Genomic DNA, 25918 nt, shown 5'->3' on the forward strand with positions numbered 1-25918 from the left:
GACATCATGCTACAATCTTAGTTACAAAAACCTACAGGGTGAAGAGTATTAGCCTTCTAATTGAACATTACATATCCGATAGCTCCTTCTGAAACCCTCTAAATTGATAATGGTGAATACATGTCATCTCTACAATATGTGATTAGTTAGTGCAACATGTACTGAGGGCCCTAGCTTTGAGGGCTTTCATTGGTTAGCATTTTACTGACCGACGTTGTGCAACTGACAGGTCGTCAACACATGAGCCAGACAGGAGTAGAGGGAGGGAAGCCCAGGAACTGCTTTCCTTTCAATTTAAAAATATACTATCCCTTAAAAATGTACTATCCCTTGTTCATAGGCCCTGTGCCAGCACAACTTCATTGTAGTTAATCTTGTGAGGTGCCTCATTTCTGCAAATATTTGGGGAGTCGAGACAGGTGTCCTATCTGTGTCCCGGGCTAATGAATAGACAGTGTTCTTCAATTATGGATCACATGTGAGAGGACCATGTTTTGAATTCGTTCACCCTGCATTTACTGGGATTTTAGCTAATATAAGTGTGAGTTGTATTACTTTCCTCACCACTAGGGACTAAATTGATCCGTTCCTTATGAAGATTTTGGGCTCATAACTATCCTGCACCTGGCTTTAAAAGGCAGGTTATTCTTTAATTAATCTTAGAAAAATTAATTTTGTGCCATGGGAATTATTATCTCGTGTTCTCTCCAAGCTGTCCAGACCCTCCCTAATTTCTCAATAACCTTGGCTGGGTCGACATAGCTACTGTCTGTGCCCTGCACAGGTCTATATTTCAGTAAATTCAGTAGTTTGAGTTTTCATTAATCCTCCAGGCCTTTCATTCTTTTCAATGTATGCTGCTGCTTCAATTTTTTAAAAGATGGCTGCTCAGTACTGTCGCGTCTCTAGTTTTGTGAGCTATATGCGTGTGTCGTTCGTGTTGCATTCAACATATACATTGCTTATGTTATGTTTTTCATGTCTTAATGGCTGCAAGCGCTATTCTCTGAGTAAAAATGCTTATTTGAGCTAGTGTGCGTGTTTCTTCATGGTGAGTGCATATTTGCTTTGTGTCTATTGCATGCATGTTTGTTATCTCTCTGTGAGTTTGTTCATTCTCACCATCTTTATTTACATTAGGTCCATTTCCTGCTGTACCTGCCTGGTATACGGGCGATACGGTCACCTTAGTGAGTAACGTCTCTCACATATTTGTTATTGGGGTGGGGGAGGGACAGTATCTATGAGTGACATATTAATCAGCCCGTCAACACTACACTGCTGTCGAAGTGCAGACTGCAGCACTGGATTACAAAAAGTGGTGCCTCGTGACTCATACGGGCACTTTAAATGCTTTTAGGTCCTATTGGGTGCCTCCTGTAGTTAGCACCCTAAACATCTGCTGAGTATTGCTGTGTGTAGATCCTGCCCCACCCTCTGGCCCTCATGACCAGTTGTGCACTGAAACACCCTAAGCCCGCGTCACAAGTTCAGAAAGTGTACAGCTCCATTATAAATCAGAGAAGTTGGCCCCAGACTGAGGTACTGCCATCCCTCAGCTGGACTTTAATGCACCTTAACTCTGCAATGTTTACACGCTTTGAGACTACTATGGTGGTGAGCTGGCACAGTATCAAAGAAACAAATAATATTAATAGCGTATTATGAAGGACAGGCAGTACCACTGGGATATCAAATGATTGCTACTTTGGTTTGGTTGTGGCAATCATTTTAAGTGCATGTTGATTGCTAATTAAACCACAGCCACTTGATCTCCTACTTTCCTTTGATTTTCAGCGGGCCTTATGCTGGCCTCCACATTTACCATGGGCATGTACGTGCACTTCATCTCTCTGCCACAAGGAAACAGCACAAATCTCACCATGGAAAGTCTGGCGACCTCTGCTGGCGAACCCGTGAACTATATCACGCTAATTCCTCTGTTCAGCATCATGCTGTACATCATGGGTAAGTGGGTGGCAGCAAATGAGGGGTGCAACATATTGACACCTGTGTGTAAGAGCGCTCCAGTGTTACATACACACACAGGGCCTCATTACGACCCAGGCGGTAAGTTACCGCCTGGGTCGTACCTTTACCACCATGGCGTAAACTATGTTTACGCCATGGTGGTTGGCGGACTTACCACCCCATTCCGAGTTTGGCGGGGCGGTAAGTCCCCAATCCCCATTTACCCTTCCCCATTCCCATTTTTGCCCCATAGGGCATAATGGGAGTGGGGAAGGCGTTAATTACGCCACCGTAAATTACGGTGGCGTAATTAACGACAAGGTCCCTTAGCGCCATGGATCTTAACGGCTGCAAAAAGCAGCCGTTAAGATCTCCATGGCGCTAAGGGACCTCGGAATCCGGCGTTAAGGGTCGGCGCCGTTTACGGCGCCATAAAGCCCTTAACGGCGGGGTTGTAATGGATGACACTGAAAATGCACTGGGTTTACATGTAGAGACAGAGTGACTAAAACTAGGGAAGCACTGTTGTTATATGTATAGACTGATTTAAGTATACAAACGGTGATCTAGTGCTACATATACATATGTTGTTAAGACCGGCGTAACGGTGTTACATCTCTCTTAACTCCTCAATTCCCACTCTGGGGTATTTTCATTGATTCTGAGAGCGGAGGGCGAGGGCGGAATTGGATTTACATGTCCCTCTCCCATTTGCCCTCTGCCTTCAAAAACAACTTGGTTTTATGCCAGCATGAGTTGTTCATGCTTGTGCTAAACCGGTGATTTCCAATGGAATACGACTGCTTTCAGGCGGATTCCTTTGGAAATCAGGAAATCATTGCAAACGCTGCCTGCCATGCATACAAGGCAGGTGGCATTTACTCTGTTTGCACTGTGGAGTGCAAACCATAAGTGTAAAGGAACTTCTGTTGTCTCTTTACACTTCTCATTTGCACGCAATAGTGCAAATGACGAACATTGCTCGGAGGACACCTGTTTGCACATATGCGCACATGTAAGTGGTCCCTCTGAGGATCAAAATGGGCTCCAAAGAGGGTGCCCGGGTTACTTGTACACTGTGAGTGAATTACACTAAGGGGCTCATTTTGCAAGTCCCCATGATTGCACAGTGGCACCTGTTGCATTCGCACTTAAGCATAAATTGGTCCCCACCATGTAATTTCCCTCATCTGCACAGCCGGGTGCAAAAGGGGCGTGTAAAAAGGTGTTGTACACACTTGTTCACCACCCTTTTGCACTCCGCCATGCAAATGAAGTCAACGCTGCTTCCCATGTACTCATGGCCGGCAGCGTTTACAATGGATTCCTATGGAGTCCGCCTGCTTTCTGCTGGTGTAAGAAGCAGGCCGACCCCATAAGAATCCACAGTATTTGCACCGGCATGAAAATACATGCTGGAGCAAATGCTGTATGGCGAAGAGAAAGGGGGCGGCGCAATCATAAGTTACGATCCGCCCCTCCTCTATGCTATTGAAATGAATGAAAATGAGCCGTGATAGGAATCTAGTGCGTAAAAGCCTTACACAAGACTTTTCCGCGCAGTGGCGTGTCCAGACTCTTTTGACTGGGGTGGCCCAAGTAGGGCACTGACTTATGCAGGGGTGGCATCACACACACACACACACCATAGTTTAGGATAATGGGGTGGCACCTGGGGTGGCCAATCGGATTCTGGGGGTAGCACGTGCCACCCCAGACCACTCCCTGGACACGCCAATGTTTCCGTATTAAATGCCCACTACATGATAATTTTAAATGAGCTCCTAAGAGCACACTGTTGTTAAAGAGTGTGCTGATATTGCAGACATGGAATGGGCGAATATGATATGGTATGATATGATATGATATGATATGGCATTTGTAACGCGCCTATACACAAGTGTTTCAAGGCGCGAATATCACCAAGAGTGTGAAAGTGGCACATGTACAGACTGAGGAAATAACACAGAGTGTGAAAGTGGAACATGTACAGACTGAGGAAATAACACCAAGAGTGTGAAAGTGGCACATGTAAAGACTGTGGAAATACCACCACGAGTGTGAAAGTGGCACAAGTACAGACTGAGGAAATACCACCAAGAGTGTGAACGTGGCACATGTACAGACTGAGGAAATAACACCAAGAGTGTGAAAGTGACACATGTACAGACTAAGGAAATACCACCAACAGTGTGAAAGTGGCACACGTAAAGACTGAGGAAATAACACCAAGAGTGTGAAAGTGGCACATGTAAAGACTGTGGAAATACCACCAAGAGTGTGAAAGTGGCACATGTACAGACTGAGGAAATACCACCAAGAGTGTGAACGTGCACATGTACAGACTGATGAAATAACACCAAGAGTGTGAGCATGCACATGTACAGACTGAGGAAATAACAGCAAGAGTGTGAAAGTGGCACATGTACAGACTGAGGAAATAACACAGAGTGTGAAAGTGGCACATGTACAGACTGAGGAAATAACTTCAAGAGTGTGAAAGTGGCACATGTAAAGACTGTGGAAATACCACCAAGAGTGTGAAAGTGGCACATGTACAGACTGAGGAAATACCACCAAGAGTGTGAACGTGGCACATGTACAGACTGAGGAAATAACACCAAGAGTGTGAAAGTGGCACATGTACAGACTGAGGAAATAACACAAAGAGTGTGAAAGTGGTACATGTACAGACTGAGGAAATAGTGGCACATGTACAGACTGAGGAAATATCACCAAGTGTGTGAAAGTGGCACATGTACAGACTGAGGAAATAACACAAAGAGTGTGAAAGTGGCACATGTACAGACTGAGGAAATAACACCAAGAGTGTGAAAGTGGCACATGTACAGACTGAGGAAATAGCACAAAGAGGGTGCCGGTGTTACAGACATAGAAAGGGTGAATAACACAAAGAGCACACTGGTGATTAAGAGTGTGCAGGTGTTAGGCATAGCATAGGGGAAAACACAAGTGTGCAGATTGGGTGAAGAATGCAAAGGATCTCATTTTGCTGAATGAAAAGCGTAAAGGTCATGCATAAAACATCTTTGCTATTAATTCTCGCTGCACCTCATTTTCGATCAATTGTATGGTGGAGAGGAGGGGCGGAACGTAAGTTACGATGCTGCCACCCTCTTCCTCTACGCCAATCAAATACTCCACGCATTGGCGCCAGTATGTATTTTCATGCCTGCACAAATGCTCTCCATTCCTATGGAATCGGGCTGCTTTTACTCCAGAAAAAAGCAGCCGGTCTCCACAGGTACCCATTATAAACGCTGCCTTCATGACTACATGGCAGGCAGTGTTTACTGCATTTGCACAGCGGAGTGCAAAAGGGTGTGGTGCAAGCACATACGCCACCCTTTTGCTCTTTATAGACTGATTATACATACCTATTCACTAATTGAAACTGTTCTCGAATGTTACATAAACAGACGACCCAACAACTACATCTGAAGAGAAAGTGACTAGTCCTAAGAGAACGCTAGTATTGCATGACACACACACATACGCACACATACGCCTGCGCGCGCACACACACACACACTGGGCGAGCAACTGTAAGAGTTCTGCAGTGTTACTTGTACAGACAGAGAATGACTGATGGCTAACGTGTTACATGTACAGAGTGACAGCAAACATAAGATCACTTCTGTGTTACATGTAGTGGCTGAGTAAGTGCTAAATGACTACATCTGAAGATTGGTTGGCCTCCTACACCTGCAGATTGCTGGGCTCCCAATACAGGCACTGCGGTTTTAGCATCAGAAGAGCCCCTCCTGTGCACCACAGCCGGGCTTTTTCAATGTACACAGTAGGTCGGGTCTCCACACGAATGACACCATTCTTTTCTAACCTTGTGTTTTTTAGGCTACGCCATGGGGTGGGGTCCTATCACCTGGCTGCTGATGTCCGAGGTGCTTCCGCTGCGCGCTCGCGGCGTGGCCTCAGGACTCTGCGTCCTCGTGAGCTGGGCTACGGCCTTCGTCATGATCGAGTCCTTTATTCCTGCATCGGTGAGTATTATTATTATTATTATTATTATTATTATTATTATTATCTTTATTATTATTATTAATTATTATTATCTTTATTATTAGTATTATTATTATTATTATTATTATGACTTTTGTTATTAATTATAATTCATATGATCGTAAACAATAACACAAATACTACTCTTTCAATACAAACGCTCTTACTGATTATATTATCTGAATAATCACATCATAATAAAAAATAGCAATACTAATAAGTCTAATAATAATGGCAATAACATACAGATGATTATTATCAACAATGCCACTTAATGCACTCTAAAGCAATCAATACCATCATCAACGTCATAATCCCATTGTGATCAATAATAATAAACTTTCTAATAACAAAAATGCTATTTTCGATAAAAGTATTATTATTACTTTCTGTACCCAGCATATCATATGCTGATTTAGCGCTCTCTCTCTCTCTCTCTTTCTCTCTCTCTCTCTCTCTCTTTCTCTCTCTCTCTCTCTCTCTCTCTTTCTCTCTCTCTGTAAGCTCCCTTTCTCTCTCTCTTTCTACCGCTGTCTCTGAGCTCTCTTTTACTTTCTTTTTGCCCCTCTACTCTATTTTTCTCTCCCCCTCTCTCCCATTGTGTTCTCTCTTTAATCCCGCTTTCTCTTTTCTCTCGATTTCTCCCCACCACTCTCTCTGAGCTCTCTTTTGCTCTGTTTCTTCCTCTATCCTTCACTCTCACTCTTTCTCTCTCCCCTTTGTGTACTCTCTCTAAGATCGCTTTCTCTTTTTTCTCCCTCTCTCTTTCTCCCCACCACACCCTCTCTCACTCTCTGAGCTCTCTTTTACTCTGTTTCTTTCTCTACTCCTCTCTCTCTTTCCGATCTCTCTCTCTCTCTCTCTCTCTCTCTCTCTCTAAGCTCTCTTTCACGTGTCTCTCTCTCTCTTTCTCCCCACCAATCTCTTTCTGTCTCTGAGCTCTCTTTTGCTCTTTGTTTCCATCCCTCCTGTTCCCTCTCCCTCGCTTTCTGTCTGTCTGTCTCACTCTATGTCTCTGGCACACTCTACCTGTTGGTGGGAGTCACGTTGCCAGGTGGGAGCTTGCTAGAACCACCCCAGCTGTTGCTGACAGCAGCACGACCAGAGAAAAAACATAGATGTCTTGAAATGTGGAGAGGGATCCCGTTTTTTTGTTTATTTTTTAAAAGAAGGTAATTGAAATAGGGCATTCGTTAATTTGTACTTAAATGGTTAAGTGTCTATTTTCTAAATATTACCAGGGATGTCATTTGGGGGTTGGCAGAGGTCACAGCCTCAGCCCCTGTGGTGTCCTTTGCTACCCTGTGGTCTCCCTAGCTACCCCTGTGCTAAAAACATTTTCTTTAAATAAATGGATGCTCCTAGCTCCTAGGCACTGGAGTAGCAGGGGCCACACCAGGCGTGGGGAGGCCCAGCCCAGTCCTCAACCATCAGGGTGAAGGCTGTGCCACGGCTTGCAGCGCGAGAAGGAAGTGCTCCGTAGGGTGAGCTGACCATGACATGTGGCATGTGTCACATGCTACGTTCAACTCCAAGCCCTTCTCCTCTGGCTTCATCGTGGCTCATATACAGGAACCAGGAAGCTCTTCCTGTTTGTCAGCAGCACGGAGGAGCCGAGGGTGGCCTGGAGCGATGGACCAAAGCTGGAAAATCAGTTAAGAAGGCTTTTATTTTAAATTTGATGTTTATTTTGCATGTGTGAAGTGCGTATCAGATGTATGTATGTGCTATGGGTCAGTGAGTGGTGGGTGAATGAGGAGAATTGTGATAGTGTGTGTTTGAATATTCTGAGTGGGTGTGTGCCTGTGTGGAGAATGCAGCGAGTGTGGATGTAGGAGATGGTGTATAAATGAGTGACTGCTGGATGAATGAATAGGAATGTGATAGTGGGTTTGAATATTCTGAGTGGGTGTGTGCCTGTGTGGAGAATGCAGCGAGTGTGGATGTAGGAGATGGTGTATAAATGAGTGACTGCTGGATGAATGAATAGGAATGTGATAGTGGGTTTGATTTGTCTGAGTGGGTGTGTGCCTGTGGGGAGAATGCAGCGAGTGTGGATGTAGGAGATGGTGTATAAATGAGTGACTGGTGGATGAATGAATAGGAATGTGATAGTGGGTTTGATTGTTCTGAGTGGGTGTGTGCCTGTGTGGAGAATGCAGCGAGTGTGGATGTAGGAGATGGTGTATAAATGAGTGACTGGTGGATGAATGAATAGGAATGTGATAGTGGGTTTGATTGTTCTGAGTGGGTGTGTGCCTGTGTGGAGAATGCAGCGAGTGTGGATGTAGGAGATGGTGTATAAATGAGTGACTGGTGGCTGAATGAATAGGAATGTGATAGTGGGTTTGATTGTTCTGAGTGGGTGTGTGCCCGTGTGGAGAATGCAGCGAGTGTGGATGTAGGAGATGGTGTATGAATGTGTGTCTGGTGGATGAATGAGTAGGAATGTGATAGTGTGTGTTTGAATGTTCTGGGTTGAAACACGGATGTTAGACGCATCTGAAGGTCATGTGCCATCATTTCCTGTGATGTCACTTGGGGGCATGGCCAAATGACATCACTCCCTGTGATGTCATCAGAGGTCAGAGGTCATGGGATGTGACTTACGCTACCCCTGGCATTTTGCTGAAATGCTGTCCCTGCATGTTACCATGTTTATTTTTTATGAGCCTCCCAATATTGATTGTAATCATACTAAAAACATAACACTTTTTTCACTGAGAAGAGCAGATTATCAAAATCTAATAATCACATACATTATTTTCTAATAGAAACAGATCATTCCAATGGACAGTCAGGCACACTCCTATTGTGTACTCTTTTCAAAGACCACTATTGAAAGTAAAGGAGACAAACAACACCAATGTGGGTAACATAACCCCAGTGGGGGGCGCACGCTGTCAGTAATGGCCCACTGCCCGACTTAAATGCCCTATGCCGAGGGATTGTATCGTTGATTACCACGGGCATAATGCACCCGGGCCAAGGTGCTCATTTATTTTTCCACAACACTCACTCCAGCAATATCATGTTTGTAAACATGAACCATATATACTCATTTGGACAGCCTCAGGCTTTGGATGTCAAGATAACATGGCTTTGGCATTTGCCATTACCTTGGGTTACTAGGGCTGTCTTGCTTATTGTTTCTGGTGAAATTTAGAAGACAAGGGATTGGCTCTCAGTGTGAGCATGCCCAGCCCCCAATGCACAGTCATCTTTGGAGAATGATATATATGTATGTATGATTGAAGCGGCTTGTGCTAAAATAATAATGACACAACTCCAAGATAGTAACTAATCATAGCAATAATACTTTACCTTTTTGAAGAGGACATCAATATTGGTAATTATAATGATAACATTGATGATCAGCATTCACCCAATAAAAGGAGGGGATGTGGTCTAGTGGGTTAATTGCTGACTTTCAATCGGGATACTTAGGTCCTAAGGGTGCTTTGGCACTTGATAACAAATCATGTGATTCTGAGCAAATCATGTTAAGTCCCAGTGCTTAAATGTAAATGTGTGTAATGTAAACATCAAATGATTTTTTGTTACACCTGAGTGGCTAACTGAATGAGTGGTCTGGTTTTGCATGCTCTTAGAAACTAACTACACAGAGCAAATTAGTGACTGTAACACCAATGACGGTCTAGTTGTACATGCATAGATTGTGAAAATAACTACACAGACTGGGTGAATGACTATGACTCCAGTGGTGGAAATAAGGGTGGGCCGTGGTGGCGTCTCCCACGTGGAGCTCCATTGGACTCTGATTTACCCTCCTCTTTTTCCCCCATTTCTGCACACTCTTCTGCCGCCGAGTGAGTGGTTGTAACACCTTTAGTGGTCTAGTTTTACATGCACAAAATCCATTGATAGAAGTGTACAAAAAAAGTCGTGGAATGGTGACTCCAGCGGGGAACAAAGTAGGAAGGAAAGGAGTAAACGTGCCACACATTTTTCAAGGGATGCAGTTATGCTGGTTGACAGCCAATTGAGTTGAAATTGATTTCAGTTTAGCTGTAAACTGGAGAAGTGTGCTTTAACTTCTTTAAAGGACAACCAAAAAGCGATGGGTGAAAGGTTTTGAATAAATCTGAACCACTGGCAATGCTCTAGGCAACCTTCCACATCACTGTTTTAAGCCTGTCTGCACCATATGCAAATTAGTCAGGTACTGCCACCAATGGTAGCACCCCAGCCTGAACTGCTAGGCCAGGTCCCCTCTGCTCAGAAACACAAGCATCCCCAGACATGTATCTTTAAAGATTAGTTCCAGAATGTTGAAAATGGTTGCAAAAAGTAGTGGAGCTGTTAACAGTAAAAAATTAAATTAGTGGAACACCACTCCCGACTGTTCCCACTCCCTTCGACCACTGACAAAGTAGCATAATTACTACACAGTCTAAGAAAATTACTATGCCACCAGTGACAGTCTAATTTTATATGAACAGCCTGACTGAATGACTAACACCAGTGGCGGTCTAGTTTTACCGGCACAAACTGAAAAATACCTACACAGACTGAGGGAATGACTGTAACAGCAGTAGCAGTCTAGGTTTACATCCACAGACATAGAAACGAACTACACAGCCCGAGGGAATGACTGTAACACCAGTAGCAGTCTAGTTTTACATCCACAGAGAAAATAGCTACACAGACTGAGGGAATGACTTTAACACCAGAAGCAGTCTAGTTTTACATCCACAGACATAGAAACTAACTATACAGACTGAGGGAATGACTTAAACACCAGAAGCAGTCTAGGTTTACATCCACAGAGAAAATAACTAAACAGACTGAGGGAATGACTGTGACACCAGTAGCAGTCTAGTTTTACATCCACAGAGAAAATAACTACACAGACTGAGGGAATGACTGTAACACCAGTAGCAGTCTAGTTTTACATCCACAGAGAAAATAACTACACAGACTGAGGGAATGACTTTAACATCAGAAGCAGTCTAGTTTTACATCCACAGAGAAAATAACTACACAGACTGAGGGAATGACTGTAACACCAGAAGCAGTCTAGGTTTACATCCACAGAGAAAATAACTACACAGACTGAGGGAATGACTTTAACACCAGAAGCAGTCTAATTTTACATCCACAGACATAGAAACTAACTATACAGACTGGGGGAATGACTTAAACACCAGAAGCAGTCTAGTTTTACATCCACAGACATAGAAACGATGGAGTGTGTGCCGAGTGTTTGGCTTGCAAGGATCGCGTTCTGCTGTGGTGGCTGGGATAGGAAAGTCTACTTTCACTTTCCATTAACTTGCCAAATCTACAAAACCTCAACTCCAGACGCAGAGTGTTTGCCGAGTGTTTGCCGTGGGAGAAGCCAGGGAGCCACAAGACGAGCATCCTTCCCTATGGAGCCCCCGCTGGAAGCTCGATGTCATCAAAGTACCAGATAGCAGGTACCTTTAAATCTGATGAATGAATCGATGGAACCCGCCTCTTTGACATCCGAACACAGGCGCCCGACATCAATCACTAGAATCCCCCACTGACCTCACGGTTCTTAATAGCCCACGTATTAGAGACATTGGTGCTACAAAGGCCATCATTCACGCTGTACCTGATGCAGCGCAAGATAGGCACCCCAAAAAAAGTGCCCTGCAGGAAAATCCCGAAAATCAAAAATCTCAGATCCCGTCTCGGACCCGGGCAAATGGAATTTACCCCAAATGCTAAATCCACTGATGAGGGGGAGTGATCTACAAAAGCCCCATACCATACAAAACACACCACATCAGTGACTGTAAAGAAACCGGTCTTCAAAAATTAAAAGGAAACAAAGTGGCCCCTCTGTTCAAAAAAAGATGTCACTCAGTTTCTAACATTGGAAAATTAAAGTGGCATTTCAAGCGGCCCGAGCCTAGCTCCGCCCAATTCTGAATCCTGAGACAAGTGTGGCTTTAACAAAAGAAGCTACAAATATGCAAAGAAGAGAGAGTAACCAGGAGATTTCCGTGACTCTCCCCGTACTGAGCACCAACACATAAGAGGTGAGGGCTCCTCGTAAAAATCTGGGAGTCCCCACTGATGAGGACCTGCTGGGCAGCAGACTTTTTGGGAGTCCAGGCAAACAAGCCTGAATATCGTTGCCACTGAAAGAGAAAACACTACCCACAAATCCTCATCAGCCTACCAAATGGTTCTCTCTGGTCCTCCTGAGACATTGATATGTGGAAAGGATCTAGATCAGCCCTAGCTCCACAGTCACCAGGGTGTCGAGTTACAACATGAATCTGCAGCCCCCGAAGCAACCGTGGGCCTCCAGGTGAGTTCTAAGGGCTCAGACCTAATGCTAGGTGATAACCAGAGGAAGCAGGGAAACATTAACCCAAAGCACCTGGAGGGGGAAACCTAAATGCCGACTACTTAGACTGGGTAATTCAAAATGACTTTGAGAGAACCATTAGTCATTTAGAGACCACAAATGGCCCCCCCTAGAGACCGTTCCCTGGTGAGAGACAACTACTCTGACATAAGTGAAAACTCCACCCAGGTGGCCCGCTTAACAAAAGACATTGCGCATTTGGCAATGTGCCTATATAAGGAAATGAGCCCAAAGAGAGTGAAACGCTACAATGTGACTTCTAGAGAAGATCCAGACTGGGCAGACATTATTCCAGCAAAAAAAATCCAGATTTAATGAGGCTGAAACTTTACTAGGTGCAATACCATCCTTTGAATGTAATCCACAACAAAGGTCCACTCTCTCCACCGGGAGTGGACAAGGTAATGATGACACGTACAGGAGTGGATCCTCTAGTAATGACTCATCCTCAGAAATGGAATCGTCAGGAGTCCTTTCCCCTGATCGAGAGGCCAGAGAGTGAACCTCTAAGAAAACACAACCAAATTCAAAGAAATAGAGCTGTGCAGGGATGAGGAAGATTGTCAGCCATCCTGGGCAGCCAATCTGTAATCTACCATCCTTTGAGCAGTCGCAATCAGCTTGGCCCCATATCTGAAACTGTACGATAATCTGAGTGAAAACTACAAAGATCACGGAGACCTAGTGTGGGGGAAGCTGGGAAAATACCCTCCTTGGCCTGGAAAGATTGTCTCCCCTCCGAAAGATTTGAAGAGGCCACCAGGAAAAAAATGTTTTTTTGTCAAGTTTTTCGGTACAGAAGATCACCAGTCTCGTACCAGGCAAGCAGTAAGCGGTTCAAGTTGTCCGATGAGGAAATGGGATCAACATCGATCCAGGCTGCAGATAGTACAGCAGCCAATGGAAGCATTAATCCCACAGATAAAAGGATAGGATTTCTCGGGCTTGGTTTGATAGGAAGCGGCATTGTATCTAACCTGCTGAAGATGGGCCATACTGTGACAGTGTGGAACCGAACTGCAGAGAAGTGTGACCTATTCATCCAGGAGGGAGCCCGACTAGGAAGAACTCCAGCCGAAGTAGTTTCAACGTGCGACATCACCTTTTCTTGTGTTGCTGATCCAAAGGCTGCCAAAGATCTTGTCCTGGGTCCGAGTGGGGTACTACAGGGAATCCATGCAGGAAAGTGCTACGTAGACATATCAACGGTGGATCCAGAGACTATCGTTGAAGTTTCTCGGGTGATCGTTTCTCGAGGCAGACACTTCTCCTGCGCTAATCTACCTTCTGTAAATTTGTATATTGCTGTATGCCTTGTATACTTTGTACTGTTCAATGCTTTGAATATATTTAATTGTATGCTTATGTAACCATGTCTAAATTGCGCCCTGATGCCTCCGGGCCGGATGGTGCGCGTTACAAATAAACAAACAAACAAACAAACAAATCAAACTACTCTACTCGCACTGATGAACTCCACATTGGTCTATGTAGAATCTTTCCTGTAGTCAATAAGGGAGACAAAAGCGAGAGAAAAAGAAATGGAGAGTGTCATCCTCAAATCCTTGGTCGACCTGTTATAAGACACCAAGACGGACAAGCAGATTATTCTGGAGGGAGTCTGGGAAATTGTGTCTTGGTCCACAATTCAAAAGCAAAGTCAGGTCTCACTGCAAGACCATCCTGAGGGAACCAAAAAAGGGGTAGAAGCCTGCGCTAAAGGTCCAAGACAATACCCCAACAGCACCCATCCATTGGCTGGAGAAACCTTGGGGGTGTCAGGTCCCGCAGACCCAAGCAAAAGCTCTCAGGCTCCTCAACAAGTTTTGGGCCCCTCCCCCACAGAACCATCTTTTATACCCGTGACCACAGGAGTAGTCACGGGTGGGTCAGACTAGGGTCAAAATCTCAAACTCCAGAGGGGTTGGGGCTGCAAAATGCTGACCTGCCTGACCGACCAGAAATACACTAGTCCAAGTTAAACCCCTTCTCCATTTTCGATCAATCAAAAAATAAGAGTTGACGCTAGTAAAAAAAGGGGAACAAGCGAAGAAAACAAAACACATGAGGAAACAAGTCAATGAAACCATGTGGGTCGCAATGTTTTTGGAGAAATCTCAAGATTTTGTTCCCAAGCTCCCTGATCAAAACTGAGAAAGCGAGGGAGAAAATATACTCCCCACAAACTAGTGATGTCAGAGCCAATGGCAAAAAATAGTCAAAATTCCATCATTATCTGGAGACCCTATGGAAAATGAGGAATGATAGGATCCTTTGCTGGATCTGTCAGTGTATGAAGACGAGAGCTTCAGTGTATCGGGGGAGGAGATAAATTTGGTCCTGGCACTGAACGATCAAAGAGCCTCGGAACCAACTATTCTCCATGTCACAGAAACCGGTGCCTTCCCGCCTTTCCTCACCCTGGTAGATAGAAGAGTAAAAATAAGACTAGAGAACAAACAGGAAAGTCACCACCCTAAATCTAATACAATCATGAATAAATTGCTCCTGAAATCAAAAACCTATCGCCTCCAAGTGCAACAGAAGAAACATCGATATGAAAGGAAATTCAGCGTTCCGATGGATCCTCCAAGAGTGACAACGGGAGGGGCCGGTGGTCCCGTTCACAAGGGGGACCCAAGACTTATAGTCACATTCGAAAAAATGTTAAGTGCAGACGACGGCATGATGATCTTAAATCGATCCAATATCATGAGCTTGTTACATCACATTCCAAAACTGAGAGTGATTAACACTGATGATATAAAGATTGTGGATTTCACTAATGAAAGTGTAAATGATGGAATAAATCTGCACATGGACTCCGCCTCCTTGACCTCTTTGCTCCTGGAAGCAAATGATAAACTCTGTGCTCTGGGCTTCGATCTAAGAAGAGGGGAGAACAGAGGAAAGAAGTTGATCGAGAAAATGCCTGATGATTACTTAAAATCCGAGTCAAAAAGAGATGGTCTATACGTTGAAAACTGTCAGGAACCCACTCGGAAATGCAGCTAGCTCCCTCACTCCCACAAACCCAAAGTGGGGGTCTGACAAGCAAGAACCAGCTAAAGATCACAATACAAGGGACCAATGCCGATGACAAGCCAAGAAGGACAGTGACCCAGGAGCCGAAGGTAAACCCTCCATGCCAGGAAGACCAGTCATGGAGCTGGCTTGCCAGAGCTCTTGTGTCGAGCAACCATGATTAGGGCCAGAAGATAAAAGGGCCAAGAACACTGGAAATCGGTTCCAGGAACACTAAGGGCATGCACATCTTTTTAATAAGATGGACTTGGGTATTGCTAAACTGGACATCATTTGCATCCAGGAATCCTGGCTGACTGAGGCCCCCCTCTTGGATGGGTTTACATTGTCTCTAAACTAAGCCAAAAGGGGCAGGCCTGGTAGACCATTGTCTGTACTTTTAGTATTAATAAGAAATGGCTTGAACATGAGGGTACTACAAACCATCAACCCAAACCATTATATACATATTCTGATCATACACCTGGAGGAGTGCACTGAGAAGAGCAAGGGCCTTCTGAAATAGTTAAATCTGCATTGGAACCCGGATGGGGAAGAGGGAGCGTCCTTCCTAGACTTAGTGACAAAATGGATCAACAAAGTATATGCCATCGAAACGGACATACAGCTGATAATTTGTGGTGACCTGAATATGGACTGTCTGCCCCCAGGATTGAAGTCTCACCACCCCATAGATGCCAAGATGGGTCCCAAGAGATGCAGAAGCCAACAGTGGCAGGAAGAGATGGAACCAAGAAGTCTGCACATGATGAATGGAAATACGAAGAGAGGCATCCCGGGAGCCGCAACATGGCACAATGGAAAACAAAAAGCCATTCTGGACTACTTTTTTGTCTCTAAAATCTATTATCGAACATAATGACCCTGATTGTCTCTATCCAGTGATCCACAGCGACCACGATACATTCTTCTTGACATGTTCCGGAATGGTAAAAGAAAATACAGCCACCTGGAAAAAAAGGTTAGAACTAGAAGGGGGGAGAAAAAGACTTTGGGCCTCATTACGACCCCGGCGCTAAACCATGGTGCTATTAGCACCATGGTCCATGCCGGGGTCCGCCATGGTGAATGGTGGAATTACCGCCCCATTCCAAGGTTGGCGGGGCGGTAATTCCCCATTCACCGTGGGCCCTTCCCCATTCCCATTTTTGCCCCACCCATAGGGCTCAATGGGAATGGGGAAGGCGCTAAGTACGGTGCCGCAAATTGCGGCACCGTACTTAGCACCAAGGTCCCTTTGCAGCACCCTACTTTAACGCCTGCTAAAAGCAGGCGTTAAGGTCGGGCCCCGCAAAGGGACCTCGTAATCAGGCGTTAAGGGTTTAACGGCGCTGACACCTTTTACGGCGCCGTTAAACCCTTAACGCCTGGGTCCTAATGAGGCCCTTTGTCTATTACCTGAAGATATCCCCCAGCTAACAAGTTCCTTACTAGCATGTCAAGACCAGGACAAGAAGGAGTCAAATATGACAAGGTCCTGATCGCATTCGGAGACCGCCGATATAAAGATCTATTATAAACTCACAAACCACGGCACGTCTATGATAAGGAGGCTGCAGCCCAAAAACAACTCCCCAGAAAGGACCTACAAGGACTTTAATCTCAACCAAATATAAACAAAGGGGAGTTACGAAGGAAAAGGAGACAAAAATATAAGAACTGGATCAAATCTCATAAAACCTCGATTCTCCAAAAAGACACAGAAATCATGCTACAAGCACTTAACAACCACTATAACTGCCCTCTGCCCATACCAATCAAACACCATCCCAGAAGACACCTGGGTGAGACGTTTTGGAAGTTTGTTTGAAGTAACAGATCCAGGGAGTAGAATTTTCTGGGCAGAAATGGGAAATTGAGATTGACAGAGATGAAATCCTAATGTTAATCAGACAGGTAAGCTGGTATCAAGGTCCCGGTCCTGATGGCCTGTCTAACGCCATACTAAAACCGGCCCCGGAAGTGTGGGCAGACCTTTGCTTGGTCCTTTTCCGCAGAATTCTTCTGAAGGCAAAATTCCTGATGTTTTGGAAAGCCGTGGTGGTAGCAATACTTAAAAATGGAGACAGAATGGCACCCGAAAACTACCGGCCTATCTCCCTTCTGGATGTCCTGGGGAAATGATTTGCCATGGTTCTCTTAAGGCGTCTGAACGAGTGGGTGGCCGCATCAAGGAGGTATGATAGTCGCCAAACTGGCTTCGTCAAGGAAGTGGGATGCAGCTTAAATTTGCTACTGATCATCCTCCTGAAATTGGGGACCACAGGGAAAAATGGAAAAATGGATCTTACATGTATAGACTTGGAGCAATCTTTCGACAGTATAGATCGAGAGCTATTGTGGCAGACACTAAAATCATACCCAAATGATCTACTCCTAGCTGTTAAGAACCTATACTCAAGGACTTCCATGCATATACAATTGGACCAATTGGGCAATCTAACCAGAAAGAATTTCACCTACAATGACTTAAAACAAGGCTTCCCTCTTGCCCCTGTCCTATCCCATTTTTTCATTGAGGATATAAAGAAAGCACTGGCTGATAAAACTACTTTCTCTCCTAAAATAAACAGAACAGATATAGGCTGGCTTCTATAGGCAGACAATTTTGTGCTCCTGGATCAGATGCCAATTAGTCTGCAAAGAAAACTAAACATTATGTAGACCAAAACTCCCTTAAATTAAACGTGGCCAAATAGGAAATACTGGTATTGGGGGATCAAATGGGCCGAAAGAAAAAAAGATTTAAGCTGGTTACTAAATGGTAAACGTTTGCACCCCACTAAAGAGTTTTAAATATCTCGGGTCAACAATAAACGTGAAACACCATTAGACTGCCTAAAGAGGAAGCCTAAATATCTAACTTCTCAGGGAATCATGATCGATGGGAGGTTCGGAATTTTCTCCTTTCTACCACTAATAACCTACTATAATCAAAAAGTGATACCAGTCCTCACCCACGGAGCTGAGGCATGTCTCGGCCTCCGATGTGAGGAATGGGACTACCTTGAAGGATCTTTCTGGAAGAGAATTTTGCACCTGCCTTAATCAATACCAGTAGCAATCATTCGGCATGAGATTGGCCTACTAACCCTATATGAGAGAGTAGCATGGAAGGCTCTGCTGCTCTTCAGGTAGGTGAATCTGACAAACAGCCCCCACACTCCAGTTTGACGTGATCAAGGCAAAAGACTCGGGTATGAATGACTGGGTGTTAAACCTGTGGCTGGATCACTTTAAAGCCATTCTACGGAAGTTAGGCAGATCGTGTGATATTCTCTGCAAGAACAATATGTATGTGAAAAAGACCTTCTGGGCTGACGACTGGCAAGAAACTGAAGATCAAATTCCACTCTACATACGCTCTCCAAAAATGTCTTCGCACTTCCAAATGCCACCCCTCAATACTTGAGAAGATTTCCTAATAACAAGCAGAGGGATCTGTTCTCGAGATTTCGATTGAACGTTCTCCATACAAAAGTCACTCTACAAAGATATGGGAACTGGGGACAAATCAGGGAATGACAAGTGCCGTCTATGTGGTTTACAGCCAGAGACTTTGAAACATCGGACTCTATTCTGTTCTAAACTGAAATATCTAAGAACAATACATCTGTGCAACCACATGAACAGATAACTTGGGCTGGACGCAGAAAGGTGGTGGGAGGATCTCTGCGGGGGAAAAAGCCCCAGAACATTATCTGTCTATGTAAAATTCCTGGATGCGATTTTCGTAGAAATCAAGGTGCAAGGAACTCAGTTGCCATTACCCATCCTCTAAAAGGAGCAAGGGATATAACGAATGGAGGGACACAAACAATGTGTGATATGTTTTAAATTGAGTAGTATAAAATGTAGTAGGATGGTGGAAAGGTTTGTAATAAACTAAATGCCAATAAAAAAATAATAAAAAAATTAAAAAATAGCAACTAACTACACAGACTGAGGGAATGACTGTAACATCAGCAGCAGTCTAGTTTTACATTCACAGAGAAAATAACTACACAGACTGAGGGAATGACTTTAACACCAGTAGCAGTCTAGTTTTACATCCACAGACATAGAAACTAACTACAAAGACTGCGGTAATGACTGTAACACCACTAGCACTCTAGACTATAACTCCACTGGTGGAAATAAGGGTTCGATCTGTGGTGGCGGTCACCCACTTGGCACTCCAGTGGATTCCGATTTGCCCCCCTCTTCTGCCGTCAACAAAATAGTGACATGGAATTGGCGGGCGCCCCATAACCAGCTTTTGGCTTCCCCGGCCAGCACAACAAGCTTCTGCCACTGTGTTACGTGTTCAAGTCTCCTGTCCAAGACATTTGTGTTTCTGTTAAGCAGCCGGAACGGGACTTTTGAGACCACAGTGTTCTACGTACTGTTCCTCCGATATCAAATACCTAGTGAAATTATTAAAATAATGACTTAAATATTAGTTCATTAACAAAAACTTTTCTCGCCAAGTTATATCAACACTGTGATTAGACTTTCATACTTATTGCCTTTCTGTATTTGTTTGTCCAAATGTCTCCCCTAAAAATGACAGGGAATTGTGTATGTCACACCCTGCCCTAATCAAGGCATCAAAAGCGGGATCCAATGCATAATTCCCCAGAGTAATTTTGTATTTTACCTTTGACCTGTGTGCCAAATTTAGCAGCCGCCACCTTGGTAACAGCTGCCATCTTGGTAAGCAGCCGCCATCTTGGTAAAGTGCCGCAATCTTGAGAAGCAGCCTGGCTATCAGGAGCCAGATTACAGAAACTTGGTCCAGTGCAAGTGCAAAGTTGTATGGTATTAGCACTAGGGCAAAGTTTGCCCTATTTCTAAAAACACTGGGACATATTAGAAAACCATTACACCATGAAAAGAGTAGTTTGACATGCTATAAGTACTAGTGCAAAAATTACCCTAGTGAAAAAAGATACATTTTCACTGAGAAACTTTGCCCTGGTGCATAAATGCATGCAAACGTGCAAAATGTATCTTTCTTTTCAGGGCGCGGAGAACACCTGAGAAAAGAGTCTTGTAGAAAACAGTAGGAACTGAAAGCAGTTCAGGAAAGGGCTGGTAATCATATGTGTACCAGTGGGAGAATCCTGAAAAGTCCGGAGGCTATTGGAAAAGGTGGGTTTTCAGTAGTTTCCTGAAATTACCATAGTTTCCTTCTAATCTTAGATTCCCTGGGAGGTTGTTCCAAAATTTGGCTGCTTTGAATGGAAAGGCTCTGCCCCCCCCCCCCTGCTGCTCATTTCACGCTGGGGATAACCAAGAAGCCTGTGTCGGCTGATCTCAAGTTTCTCCTAGGTGTGTAGAGTGCAAATTTCTCTTTGAAGTATCCTGGCGCCGTGCCATATTCTGAGCCAGTGAAGATCTTTCCTTGCAGCCGATATGTGGTTTCCAAATTTAATTTTCTTTACAATGCGAATTGCCTCATTTTACATGACCTGGCAACGATGCATCTCTTTCTTGGTGGCCCCCACCAATAGTGCATTGCCATAGTCGAGACGCGATAGTATGATCGCTCTTGCGATATTTGCCGCGTTTGCTTCACTTATGTAAGGTCTAATGGCTCTCAACAAGCGCAAGTAATATGTGTTGTTTTTGTGTAGATAGTTTACTTGTGCTTTGGCCCCCACTGAGGCTTCTACCAACATCCCAAGTGTTTTGACTTGGGGTAAAACTGGGATTTTGGCATCTTTTATTCTGAAAACCTTATATTGATCTCCTAATTTGGTTCTTGCATGCTGAGCTCCAAAGATCATGAACTCAGTCTTGCTTTTGTTGAGGCACATCCAATGCTTCTGCATCCAGATATCAATGATTTTATAGACTTCTTCTACTTTCGCACTATCTAGTGTATAGTCTCCCGTCATTTCAAAAACCAGCTGAGTATCATCGGCATAGTTAGTGAAAAACACACCGATGCTTTCCAATAATTCACACAAGCTACGCATGTAGATGTTGAAAAGCTTAGGGGACAGACTGGCTCCCTGCGGTACTCCAAATAGGATGAGAGCTGCTTCTGAGTAAGTGTCTCCCCAGTGAATGCGTGCCCTCCTATCACTTAAGAAGGGAGCTATCCAGGCCAGTGCTGTTGGAGAGCAACCTATAGTTTTATCTAGAGCCTCTTGTAGTAGTTGATGGTCCACTAGGTCGAACGCTGCACTAAGATCCAGCAGCATGAGCATCCCCGACTTGCCCTGTTCTATCAGCTCTAACATGTGGGATTGTAGGTCAAGCATAGCTGACTCTGTATTGTGGGCTGTTCTAAAGCCCGATTGCTGTGTGTGTAGCATCTCCTGTGCTTCCACGTGTTGTTGTAGCTGATTTGTGGCAATTTTGTCCAGAATCTTCAATACAAAATTGGAGTTTGTTATTGGCCGTAAGTTGCTAGGATCTTTTGGATCTAAGCCCGGCTTTTTGACCAGAGGGGTTATGGTAACTTTTTTGATGATGTTGGGAATTTTCCCTTCGGAAAACGAGGTGTTAATTATTTTAGTGAGAGTTGGTGCAAAGAGCTCTTTATTACCCAGAATAATTTTTGTGGGCAGGATGTTCTCTGCACAGGATTTTGTTTTCATTTTAGATAGTACCTGGCAAAAATCTTCCTCTGTTATGGCTTTGAACTGAAATCTGTCCCTATTTCCTGGTCTGGGCTCTACTGTGGTGCAAGTTTCGATACTGGCGGATTCCCTTGCCTGAATTATATTAGTTCTGGCTTTTAAAATTTTGGCTGCAAAAGCTTCTTGTACTTTCTCGCAATCTTCTTTTGATGGGTTATGTGGTACTGAGAGTGCCTTTGGCTTTTCAATTGACTTGAGGAATTCGAAGAGTTTCCTCGTTGAGTTGGCGGCTGACTCTATTTCTCTGTTGTAGTAGTTGAGTTTGGCTTCTTTGACTGCCTTTCTGTACTCTAGGTCCTTGCGTTTCCAGTCATTTCTATTCTCTAGTGATTGGTTCCGAAGCCATGTTCTTTCTTTGGCATGTTTCTCTTGTTTCAATTCGTTTATTTCATCATTGTACCATTTGCAGTGATTGTTATTTTTCCTGACTAACTTATTTTTTAGTGGGGCGTGCTTGTCCACTAATTTTTGCAGACCGGAGGTGTATTTCTCTAGCATGGTCTCACAGCTATAATTTTCTGCAAAATATTTCAGGACTTGCTGTAGGCAAGGTGTCAGAACTTCTAGCCCTAGATTCTTGAAATTTCTACTCTGAATTCCTATATGTGGGTTTTCTTGTCTTTTGGGGGGGGGTCTAATTTTAATTCCAGGGTAACCAGACTGTGATCGGACCAGATGCATGGCTCAGTGGAGACATGTTCTGATTGTACATTGTTGGTGCACACCCAGTCAAGCTGGTTCCCTTGGGGTGTAGTAGGGTAATTGTTAATAACATAGAAACATGTATTATTCAGGGCTTTTTCTAATGCCAATGCCTCTTTGTCCGCCGGGTCCCCACTCCACCTGTTCATATCGCCTACTAGTATGGTGGCGGAGTTTACCGAGGTTAGTTTATTGATTTGACTGACTACCTCATTTTGAAAGTCTGAGGTTAGCACTGGGGGCCTATAAACCACAATAATATTCAGACAATTATTGGGTGTATAGGTCAATTTTAATTGAATAGACTCACAGCCCGTACATTCGAAAGTGGCTTTGAATAGGTGTAAGGCTTCTTTTGCTATGACAGCCACTCCACCGCCCTGTCCCTTATCTCTATTTTTGTTGTATATAATGTAACCCTCTGGGACTGCGGTAGAAACCACTGGCCCAATTGGCTCCTTCAGCCAGGTTTCTGTTAGGCAGATTAAGTCCAGGTCCCTCTCTTTAATAAGGTCGTGGACATTTTGGGCATGTTTGTTTAGAGAGCGCGTGTTTAAAAGACCTATTTTCAGTCTGGTGTTGTCTGGTGTACAGTCCATACTCTGCTTAGCCTTTTTAAACGGCTGTTTTGAGGGATGCTTTATACTCTCTGTAGCGTTTTGTTGGGATGATGTGTGGACGGGTTGCTGACAGGTAGTGCTGTCCGGCATGCTTCTCGGCATAGAGGGAAATTTCACCCCGAGTCTCTTTCTTAGACCTACCCTGTGAATACAGGTGCTTGCCTAAAGAGGATTCAGGGGCACCCAAGAAATGGAAATGCTAAGGTGTGCGGGGAAGAGCGGGAGAACAAGTAACCAACACGCTTACCTCTGAGCACCTCCCAGCACCTCCTTGCACAGACTGAAGCAGACAGTGCCTGTCTGTGCGCGCCGGCGCGTTCGCGCCGGGATGGCGTCCATCCACTTTTTTTTAGAGGACGGTTGCCAACCCACATCCCGGCCCCAGGCGTTTGAAGAATTAAAGAAATCCTTTGCTCCCTTCCAATTGGTTTAGTGTATTCAGGATGCTTTGAGCCACGCCGAAGCCAGGATTATCAAAAAAGACTGGTCAGTCCAGGGGCGAAACCTTCAAGACCAGGTGAACTTCTGATATTCGTTTATGGGCAGCAGTATTGGGGAAATTAGTTTAAAGTAACAATGACAAAAAGTGCATAAAAAAATAACATGAAAATGATTTAAAGTGTCAGTGGAACACCTACCTCCTCACATGTACTCTGCACCCTCCCATCAACACTTTCACAAAGATCCTCAAAACATTGCTGTTCCCCCACACATATCCCCTCCCCTCTATCTTCCCTGCTACCGCTTCTCTATCCTAATCTTTCTGTCCTATTCCTGAAACATTTTGTAATTTCTGTTTCACCTCCAACCTTTTTAACCTTTAAACCTTGTAAGGTGTTCGAGACTCTCTGGGTATGGTGAGTGCTGAACACAAATTCCAATAAAAGAAAATAATCGAAATATATTCGTACCAACACCATAGCATTTTTTGGGGGATTCAGAACAATTTCCTGCTCCATCGCTGGTGGGATCCCACTGCAAAGAAATTCAATTTCCAGCCTTACTCTGATGTATCCTTTTTGGTGTTACATTATTTATATTACACCCCCCCATACAAAGGAGTGAGGTGTCTTCCAAGAGTTGTTTAGAATAATTTTCATGCACACAGAACATGCAGGTGATACATGAGCGCATTATTTTGAATGTGCCACGAGCTTTGAGCAAGACATAGATCACGTTCTCCATTTCCCGCTAACACACAAAATCCCAACCTCTTATTAGACAAAATCTTCTGACTTGACGCGTCCTGGCGACTGAAAAGGTTGAAAAGTAGGGTGTGATCGTGCAGCCGCAAACAAACTGTTTGCCTTACCACCCCAAGAATCAGGCTCCAAAGATCAGGTGGTGTGAGCTTCCCGGTTATTGCCGCCAAGAATTGGAATACCCTCCCATTGAGTTTAAGATCGGAGCAATCCTATTGGGTTTTTCCGCAAGCATCTCAAAACACTTCTTTTTTCCCCCAAGAGTTGTAGATGAGGTGCATTCCTTCAAAAACCTGTCAGACTGTTACGTAACCTGTATTTAACGATCTGACAAGGGCATGTTTGAAATGTTTGTAACTCTTATAGCCATCGCCTTGATGCCCTAGGGTTTAGTGCGCTTTATAAATGATAAAATAAATTTGAAAAATAAATAGAGGGTCAATTTCAGAAGAATGACGTGTTCAGATTTTCTATGCATGTTAGAACACATGTCTTTGTGTATCTCAGAAAGTCTGTGGGCTTCCTGCCAATCCACATGATCATTCATTTTAGTTCCACTTCTCGACTGGCACTGTTTTCCTCCATTGCAGATGGGAAGTTAGGCACATCTAGTGACACCCCCTCCCTCGCCAGTGTCACTGGCCCTCTTTCCCTCCCCACTCCTCCTTTTTTGGACTCATTCTGAAGCATTAGCACACCTCCTTGCCTCATACCACCTCGGTCTCCCTTTCTATGGTCTGGCAGTGCATGGTGGGTCGGCACCACTCTTCCTTTGCTCCACATGGGTGATCGAAGTGTGTTGGATATGTGAAAGTGCGAGTGGACTGTGGCGATTTGAAGCCCTGCACATGGGTGTCATTGACAACAAGGTCATGCCATTGAAGCCACTGTAAATCTTATCTAAGACTAGTACTTTTTCTGGAAATTCATCAACCCCAGAAGGCTGGGGTTCCTTCTGGGAGAATGAGATGGCATGTCGTATCACTGCACCAGTTTTAGAGTGAATGGTGTCGATTAGGCTGTAAGACTGATTGCATCCCACTATTTTCAAGCCATACGTGCTCTTACTTTGTTGAACAGCAGCTGGCATCAGGGAAGGACTGGTAGGTTGGCATGCTGAGTGGTCTTATGTTGACCTGCTTCGATTATGGGCAGATGTTGTTGGCTGGTTTAAAATTATAGCAGCATTTTTATTTTATTGTATTAAGTATACACGGTTTACTAGAAAGCCTTTATACTATTTGTCTACAAACCTATGCAAAATGTATCACCATTTAATAATCCACCAATTATATTAAAATACACCAATTCATCAAGATTGCATAAAATCCCATATAT

The 25918-nt window shown here is 44.2% G+C and overlaps 1 protein-coding gene across 1 annotated transcript in view; it reads left to right on the forward strand.

Moving 5' to 3' along the window:
* The window catches only part of SLC2A6 (solute carrier family 2 member 6), a 242988-nt gene that overhangs the window by 185229 nt on the left and 31841 nt on the right, over positions 1 to 25918 (forward strand). Inside the window, exons 8-9 of the mRNA XM_069609468.1 lie at positions 1798 to 1968; positions 5848 to 5993. Of these exons, the coding sequence (XP_069465569.1) occupies positions 1798 to 1968; positions 5848 to 5993 (317 nt within the window). The remainder of the gene's footprint in view (positions 1 to 1797; positions 1969 to 5847; positions 5994 to 25918) is intronic.

The sequence above is a fragment of the Ambystoma mexicanum genome, chromosome 8 (genome assembly GCF_040938575.1).
Source record: "Ambystoma mexicanum isolate Mex_15411 chromosome 8, UKY_AmexF1_1, whole genome shotgun sequence".
NCBI lineage: Eukaryota > Metazoa > Chordata > Amphibia > Caudata > Ambystomatidae > Ambystoma > Ambystoma mexicanum.